At 41.4% G+C, this 8966-nt stretch overlaps 1 protein-coding gene across 1 annotated transcript in view; it reads right to left on the reverse strand.

Moving 5' to 3' along the window:
* APOOL (apolipoprotein O like) overlaps positions 1–2507 on the reverse strand; it is an 82852-nt gene extending 80345 nt beyond the window's left edge. The window contains exon 1 of the mRNA XM_040999699.1: positions 2396–2507. Coding sequence (XP_040855633.1) covers positions 2396–2410 — 15 coding nt within the window. The 5' untranslated portion in view covers positions 2411–2507. The remainder of the gene's footprint in view (positions 1–2395) is intronic.
* Between the last annotated feature and the right edge of the window lie 6459 nt (positions 2508–8966).

Raw genomic sequence — 8966 nt, forward strand, 5'->3', positions numbered from 1 at the left:
CATTCTCCTACCTGAGGAAGCAAGAAGTCGCAGAAAGACCATGAAGTCAAATATGCTTGTGTTTAAAACTGAATTTCTATTTAGCAGCTGCATAATCTAGAGCAAGCACTTTCTCTGAGCATAACATTTTCCATCGGTGAAATGGGTATATTATCCATCCCTTAAGTTCACCAAGAGGATTAACTGAAAATATATAAATATATCTACATATACATTATATTTATAATATATTTATATAATACATTTTATATTTATATAATAGATTTTATAATGTAGATTTCTATTATATTTATATAATATATATTCATCCTTTCCTTAACCCCCTACAATCTGGTTCTCTCTCCTTAGCTGTCTTCAGCTCTTACCACAACCAGCATCATTCATGACTTTGAAAAAATTATTTAATTTCTCAAAGCCTTAATTTTTCATCTGCAACATGGCCGCAACAATATCTATCACATAAAGTCTTTACAAAAATAAAGTGTAGATTTTTTTCAGCCTAGTGCCTGACCTCTAGTAAGCACTTAATAAATGGTGGTTGATGGTGAATTAATGGTCAAATCAAAGAATTGTTCAAGTTTCTCCTTCTCTAGGCTTCAGGGACAATGTACTATCCTGAGCTGCTTTTGAACCCTGACTGTTCCTTCTGTCTTTGCACCTGCTCGATGTTTATGCTCTTTAAATCACATGTGAGTTCTTTCTCCTTTGAACCCGAAGAGCACTTTGTACTTCTCTTGAGATTAGGCACTGGCCTTCCTCTGTATCACAGTCCCTTGTATTATAAATTGTGTCTCTATGGTTATTTTCATTTATTTTCATCTGCCAATTATCTGTTCATGTGAGAATGACTGAGTGTCTAATATAAGGCACAGCTACATGAGATACTAAGTATACAAAACTTAAGATAATTATTGATCCTAAGGTCTCTGTGCTTTCGGAAAGTAGAACAGGTAAGTAAGCAGTCCATTTTTGCAGAACAGGAAATACTAAGGCTAAGGGAGCAATGTTGTGGTGTAGTACATTAAGCAGACTGTGACACGGGCATCCCACAGCCAAGTGCCATTTTGACTTTGGCTGCTCTGTTTCCCATCCAGCTACCCGTTAGTTGTAGCTAGGAAGGCAGCAGAATATGGGCCAACAATTCAGCCCCTGCCACCCATGTGGAAGACCCAAATGAAGTTCCTGGCTTCTGGCTTTGGCCTATCCCAGCACTCGATATCACAGTCATTTGGGGAGTGAACTAGCAGATGGAATACATCTTTCTCTGTATTTCTCTCCCCTGACACTCTGCCTTTTAAATTTAAAATAAATAAATAAATAAAGCTAAACACAAAAGAAATACTACAGTTAAGAGTAAGCCCAGGATCTTGGGGCCCGGCGCGGTGGCTCAGTGGTTAAACGTCCTCGCCTTGCATGCCTGGGATCCCATATGGGCGCCGGTTCTAATCCCGGCAGCCCCGCTTCCCTTCCAGCTCCCTGCCTGTGGCCTGGGAAGGCAGTCGAGGACGGTCCTTGCAAGGCAAGGACTTTGGCCACTAGGCTATCACACTGGGCAAGATGTTGGAAGGTTTTAAGCAGGGGAGATGCATAACCAGATTTATATTTAGTATTAATAGTCTGACAATTCAGGGGGAAATTCATCCTATGGGGAGTATACTACAGGTAGCCAAGTTAGGAGGGTGTAACAATAATTCAGATAAATTATGTGAGAATCAAAAATTATGTGAGAACAATGAATCCAGATAGACATTAAGTCACTATAAAATAAACTTCAACTGGACTTAATTATTCATACTTATATCTCTGGCACCTGGCAGAATATTTTACACTTGAAGTCCGATACGTCAATATTTGTAAGACTACAGCTATTAAAGCCTAGTTAGAAAACATCTGCAAACAGCAGAGTCACTTCCTGTAATCTGATTCCTAAGTAAAGACCTTTCCCCAATACAGACCTCAAAACAAACTTCGGTTATTCGAATCCAAAGACTATAAACCCTGCCACTGCGGATCTGTTTGACCCGTAAATAATGTTTGAATAAAGTCCTTCGCAGGGGTCACGAGGCCCCGCCCCGTGCACTGAAACAAACAGTAAGAATTCTTTTTTCTTCGTCCCAGCTCACGACCCAAACGCCGGCTGTGTGCCCCGCCGTGGTACCAGGCATTTTCCCTCAACCGTTCCCCACTTTCCGGCAGGGGATAGAGAACAGACAAGTGTCCCTGACCGAGACAGCTGTAATGAGCTTCAAACGTATCACGACTCCAGAATGCTCACTGTCGCTGTCTCCAGCCTGTCCGGTGCTGCAAGACTCCCTTCGGAAGGTAAGAGAATCCCTTCTGCAGAGCCTGGGATGCTAGGGGGCACTCTGAGAAACTAAAGTTTGTTTTCACTTACCCTAACGACCGCCATATCTACGACCCTCTCCGTTCAGGTTTTCTTACGGCGAGCGAAGAGGGACAAACTAGTTCCGCTCTCTTCCCTCACCATAGCCCCGCCCTGTTACGCCCTTCTGCCTGCTTCCGCCCTTTGTCAGTCCTCCCAAAGCTGCTCCAGCGGCAGCTACGGTTAGCTGGTTTGATGTTCCTAGCGGTTTTTGTTTGTTTGTTTGTTTTTTATTGCAACCAACCCTCAATGAGTTCACGATGAAAATCTTTCAGAAAAGTCTCCACCGTCTGAAAGTTCTCTTGGGCACACAACTTTTCATTACTTTTCTTTGTTTCTGGTATGTACAATTTGTACAGATAATGACACAAAGCACAACTTCAGCTGCCTTAGTGAATGACTGCGAGTAGATAACAGTCACAGGGGAACAAGTGAGCAACTTCACTCATTATGAAATGCTCACGAAACGTCACAGGTGCAAAGGAAAGTTGCTGTGGCTTCCATTATCAAGCTTATGGTTTTGTTTTTGTTTTCAGGAGAAAAGGTGGCATTGATGCTTATCCCAGAGAACTCATTACTAGGAAGGAAAAGCAAAAGCACTACGCAGGGGAGAGAGTGTGAGGTTGCTGATTTAAATAGGTAAGGGGAAACCCTGATAAAGTTGAGGAAAATCCGGGAGGAATTTAATGAAGAGTGCTCCACGCAAGGACTAGCCTAGGGAATTACCAGAGTGGCTGGAGTGACAAATACAGGAGTAGTGAAGTAGTTCACAGGGTAGGAGCTGTGTGTGCCACCTCAAGGGATTCGGATTTTGTTCTGAATACGGCGGGAAGTCATTGGAAGGTTTGGAGCAGAGGCGTGACATTCTCTTTAAGTTACATTTTAATAGAATGATTTTGCCAATCTCGAGGGTGGATGCCATGAACAGATGCAACATTCTCCATAGGAGGAAAGTGTCCTTAGGCTCCCTGTGAACAACTCTGGGAAAGGAGAGAGATTGAGAGTGTACCCTCCCATCCTCAATATTAATTTACTTATTCATTCAGCAAATATTTAGTAAAGGCAAACTCGATACCTGGCATGAGTGACACAGGAAAATTTTCTAAATCTGAAGCAGACCCTTCTTTCATAGAATTCTCTGTATGACAAAAATGTTTTAACAAATAACAATGAAATATAACTAATAATAATGGACACCAAAAAAAGCAGAAGAAATGAAGTGTATATATGTGCAAATATACTATCATGATAAAAGCAAAGCACAAACTAATGAATTAATGAACAATAATGAAAAATAATAAAGCAATGTATTTTAATTGCATTAACACCTTTTTAAGGACAAAAGTTTACACCCACGTGTTGATTTACCACAGGAATAAATAATATTACATTTTCAGGTTTTGAGCCTTAAGAACTATATGGTTTTCAATTACTTGATCAGAATCTAATGTCTAAAAATACTTTATTGCCTGCCTATTCAATAGATGTATATATAGATTTATTAGTCCATTACTATTCTAGTTGATGAATAAACACTTTTTCTTCAAGTTTTTGTGAATTTTATTCAGTACAATTTCACCTCAAGCAACAGATACACAAATTCGAACTCTGAAATTGTGATAAGCTTGGAAAATATTTGTAAAAATACAATTACAGCTATTTGCTCTACAAACATATTTGGAAATGTAATATGATCCATAAAGTTTTTATAAGATGCATAGAAATGCTATGAAAAATTGCTCCCCAACAAAGGGTAGATTGGAAAATTGGGAACTTGATTGTATCCATCGAGCTTTTAATTGATCATTTAATTTCATCCGCTCCCCCTTATTTCTTAGCTAATACAAAAACAAGTACACATCCTTTCCTTTCCTTTCCTTTTTCTTCTTCCTTTCCTTTTCTGGTGAAAGCCTACTTAGAGCCTGAACCAGCATACAAACACTGGTGCCCTAGAGCCACAGGAAGGGGCCTACGGCTACAGCAGCACCACAGTGGCCAGAAGCCCTGAGGTGTGGAACTAGGTATGCACAAATGATAAGCCATACTACTCCAATGAACTAGCCAAGACCTCCAATACCTCTTCAAAAGGTAAAAAGGTAAGTATAGCCTTTGGTTTCTATATATTAAGGCTGTGGCACTTTAAGATTTTTTTTTTTAGTTTTATATTTTTTATTGGAAAGTCAGATTTACAGAAAAGAAGAGACAGAGAAAAAGATCTGCAACAGTGAGAACTGAGCTGATCCAAAACCAGGAGCCAGGAGTCTCTTCCAGGTCTCCCACATGGTTGCAGGGTCCCAAGACTTTGGGCCATATTCTACTGTTTTCCCCGGCCATAATCAGGATGCTGGAAGAGACCTAGAGCAGCTGGGATATGAAGTAGCACCATATGGAATCTTGGTGCAGGCAAGACAAGGATTTAGCCACCAGGCTACCAGGCTGGACCCTAAGCAGATGAGTTTTACCAGACTCTTCTCTTGATCCTCTCACAAAGCTACCATTGGATGTCACTGGAAGCTAATCTTCAAACAAGAGACTATTGCTTTAGGCAATTTGACCTACACTTAAGATCAACTTCTATAACAAATCCCTAAGTGTGTAAGCATTCTAAGTAGTCATAGGCAACCCGCAGGCCTTAAAATAAGTATTCGCCAGTCAGGGAATAGCAGGCAAGGGGCCTGACTCTTTAGTCTTAGGAAAGCTGCATTAGCAACTTGCCACAGCACTGGTCAAAAAGTGGCAGGTCGAGAGTGACAAGCTTGGGTTCTAGACAGGGCTGGACTCATGGTGCACAGTCTAGCTTGTCTCGGTTGATAGGCCGGAGGCCCGATACTGGGATCCTAGGCAGACCAGAGCCAAGGTATATGTGCCAATGTGATGATCCGGGAGTGGGTAGCCCAGGGGCCTCATGAGACTGTACCCACTGTGCGCAACTTTCCTTGGGTGGGGGTTTGAGGCCAGGGTCCTGGGGGTGGGGCACATCTGAGAGTAGGCAGGCCTGATGCTGGGATTCTGGTCAGGCTGCATGCCGGGTACACTAATGTGCTGGCCTGGAAGCCTGCCGGCTACTAGGGGATTCTCACTGGGTCCTAGCAGTCCAGATTAACATGTTGGTCTTGAAACAGGCAGGAAAGGGACCTCAAAGGTCTAGGCAGGCTATGCCCGCAGTGCACCAAAGGACTGGTCTGGAAACGGTAGACCAGGGGCCTGACTCTGGGGTCATAGGCAGGCTCTACCAGGGGCACTGAGCTTGGCCAGAGGATTGAGGTCAGGGTCCTGTGGGCATGGGAGGGAGGGATCTAATGGCCTTTGACAGGTCAGGCAGCTGACAGGTCCTGGACAGACTACATCCACTACACAACAGTGCACAAGTCTGGGAAAAACAGGCCAGGTGCCTGAGGATTTGGTCACAACCATGAGTCCCACTAACCGCCTTTGGTGTAGCTAGGAAACCTGGGCTTTCATGTTCCATTGGTTGTAGACACAACAGGATTCCAAGCTCAGGGACCAGAGACCAGGGGCTGTGCCCTGACATGAAAGCACACAGTGCATGTTGTGTTGCCTCCTATTGCTGGCTCCTGTGCAGGGAAGAGGATCACACCCAGATAACACAAGTAATGAATCAGCCTGCTCCTCAGATGCTACCTCGAAAGACAAAAAAAAAAAAAAAAAAAGTTACAAACTACTTGGAGTGGCGATGACAATGCAGGGGGCACAGCCATTGGCACCAGCTAAACATTCTATGGCTAGTAAGATGGATCCATTAAATAAGGAAAGATTTCCAAACCCCGGACATGCAAGCCCTACATGCCTGATCAGCAGGAAAGGGCTACAGAAGATGAGATGAATGTACTTCTTTAGCAATCTCTAAGAAAAGGGATTGTAAATTTCAGGAAGGAATGGTATGGGTCGGAGGTAGCAAACTTGGAGTCATGAATTGGAAGCCATACTTCCCCCACATTATACATCATACAGTTTACTTACTTATCAATCGTTGTCTCTTCCCCAGGTTGTATACCCTCTTACTGGGACTTGGTAGTGGGATCCGGCTTACTAAAAGCCAGGCACCTGGGACGGGCGTCCTCTCTCTATCACCTTACTCTCTTTGTCCACTCTATCCCTGAATGTGTTTCTGTGATTTCCTGACCTTTTAAAAAATAAACTTTACACACACACACCCCTAAAGAACTTTTAGAGGAGAGCTACAGTCCTTTAAGCTTTTTTTTTTTTTGACAAACTCTCTTCTTTGAAATTTAATGACTAGGGTGAGAACATCAAATTGTTTTATCACCAAGAACACCAATTTACTCTAAATCCTATTTTTTTTCCTGAGGCTTTTTGAAAATGCTTGTTGAATTGTTAAGGACATGACAATGTTTTGTTTTGTTCTATGTTTTGTATGAATGTATATCACCAATTTCTGGCAATCTGTTTTGAGAGAAGTGTTTGGAGATGGTCAGAAAAGAGCTTTATGAACTGTTCCGGTTTCCCTGTGCAATTCAAGACCTTTGTTTTGTTTTGTTTTTAAAGATTTATTTTATTTTTATTGAAAAGTCAGATATACAGAGAGGAGGAGAGACAGAGAAGATCTTCCATCTGCTGATTCATTCCCCAAGTGACCACAACAGCCAGAGCTGAGCCTATCCAAAGCCAGGAACCGGAATCTTCCTCCAGGTCTCCCACGCAGGTGCAGGGTCCCAAAGCTTTGGGCTGTCCTGGACTGCTTTCCCAGGCCACAAGCAGGGAGCTGGATGGGAAGTGAAGCTGCTGGAATTAGAACTGGAGCCCGTATGTAATCCCAGCACATGCAAGGGGAGGACATTAGCCACTAGTCTACTGCTCGGAGCCCTCAAGATCTTTTAAGTCAATCTTAATAGTTTCTTATTCTGTATTTTCCATTGAAAATTTTGAACCCAAGACTCCACCCCCCATATGTAAACTAACTGATATTAATCTAGGAGCCCTGGAATACATTTTTGTTAATTACTATAAGTCCGTCTTGGGTTTTAGAATTTTGTGACAATGGCTCCTAGTTCAAAGTAAGGTCACAACTTGAAATCAAGAGAAGAGCATTTTCTCTGTTCTGACAGTTGTTAAGATTTAGGAGATAGCTGAGCTTTTGGAGCTTGTGACTGGTAAAATGAGTGGGAAGGGAAGTAGATTGGAAGGAGAAATAAGGGCAAAGAGAAAAGAATAAGAAAGGATTGGAGAACAGTAATATAAACACCCTTACGTCGAGGAGTGGTTCGTGGGGAATCTAAAGGAGAGATTGTTTTAAGTTTTCATTTTTTTTTCTTTTGTGTGGTCTAAGGAATGTTTTAAAGACTCAATTTATGGATCTGATTTTTTAAAAATATTTTTCCCAACCAATAAAAACTGCAGATCATTGAATGCTCAAAATTCTATTTTCTTCTTTTTTTAAGGCACCACTGAAATATATCATTTAAATTCACATCCCGTATTTGAATGAATGAGTTCGATTCTGTTATATACTTTCTATGGATTTTGAGAATTGTGTAATAACAGCAATCTACCATAAAGTATAACACAGAAGAGCTTTAAGTGCCCTGCAAATCTGCTGTGCTCCATCTATTCATACCCCACCATCCCAACTCCAGGAAAACAATTGTCTCTTTTCTGTTTCCATAGTTTTGCGTTTTCTAGAATGTCATGCAGTTGGAATTATACTATATGTAGCCTTTCCACATTGGTTTCTTTCACTCAATAGTATATGTTTAAATATTCTCCATATCTCTTCACAGTTTGATATGTGATTTCTTTGTATTCTCTTTTTATTATTAACTTCACATTGTATGAACCATAGTTTGTCATTCCATTCACCTAAAAGGGGACATTTTTGTTATTCCCGAGTTTTGTCAATTATGAATAAAATTACTATGAGCATCTGTCAGCAAATGTTGTATGTACATAAAATTTCAACACTTCCGGGTAAATATCAAGAGCTCAGTTGATCATATGTTAAAAAAACAAGTTTATTTCTGTAATAAAGTAGCATATTGCCCTTATGGGTACACACTGTTATATTCCTACCAACAGTGAATAAGATTTCTTGTTGTCCTACATTCTTGTCAGCATTTAGTGTCAGTGTTTTAGCTTTTGATCATTCTGATTGATGTCTAATGATATCTCTTTGTTTTCATTTGTAGTTTTCTTTTACATGGATCTTTCGGACCTAACACCAGCACTGGCAAGATTAGCCTATTGAGCAAACACATTGGCCCAAGTATGTATCATTTTTTAATCTGGTTGTTCAATTTCTTGTTGTTAAGCTTATTGAGAGGTTTTTTTTTATGATTTATTGATTTTTATTGGAAAGTCAGATATACAGAGAGGAGAAGAGACAGAGAGGAAGATCTTCTGTCTGATGCTTCACTCCCCAAGTGGCCGCAACAGCAGAAGCTGAGCCAATCCAAAGCCAGGAGAAAGGAGCTTCTTCCGTGTCTTCCATGTGGGTGCAGGGTCCCAAGGCTTTGGGCCATCCTCGACTGCTTTCCCAGGCCACAAGCAGGGAGCTGGTTTCGATGTGGAGCAGCCCAGATTAGAAACCACACCCATATGGGATCCC

The sequence above is a fragment of the Ochotona curzoniae genome, unplaced genomic scaffold, assembly GCF_017591425.1.
Source record: "Ochotona curzoniae isolate NIBS_2020 unplaced genomic scaffold, NIBS_Ocur_1.0 scaffold_1852, whole genome shotgun sequence".
Lineage (NCBI taxonomy): Eukaryota > Metazoa > Chordata > Mammalia > Lagomorpha > Ochotonidae > Ochotona > Ochotona curzoniae.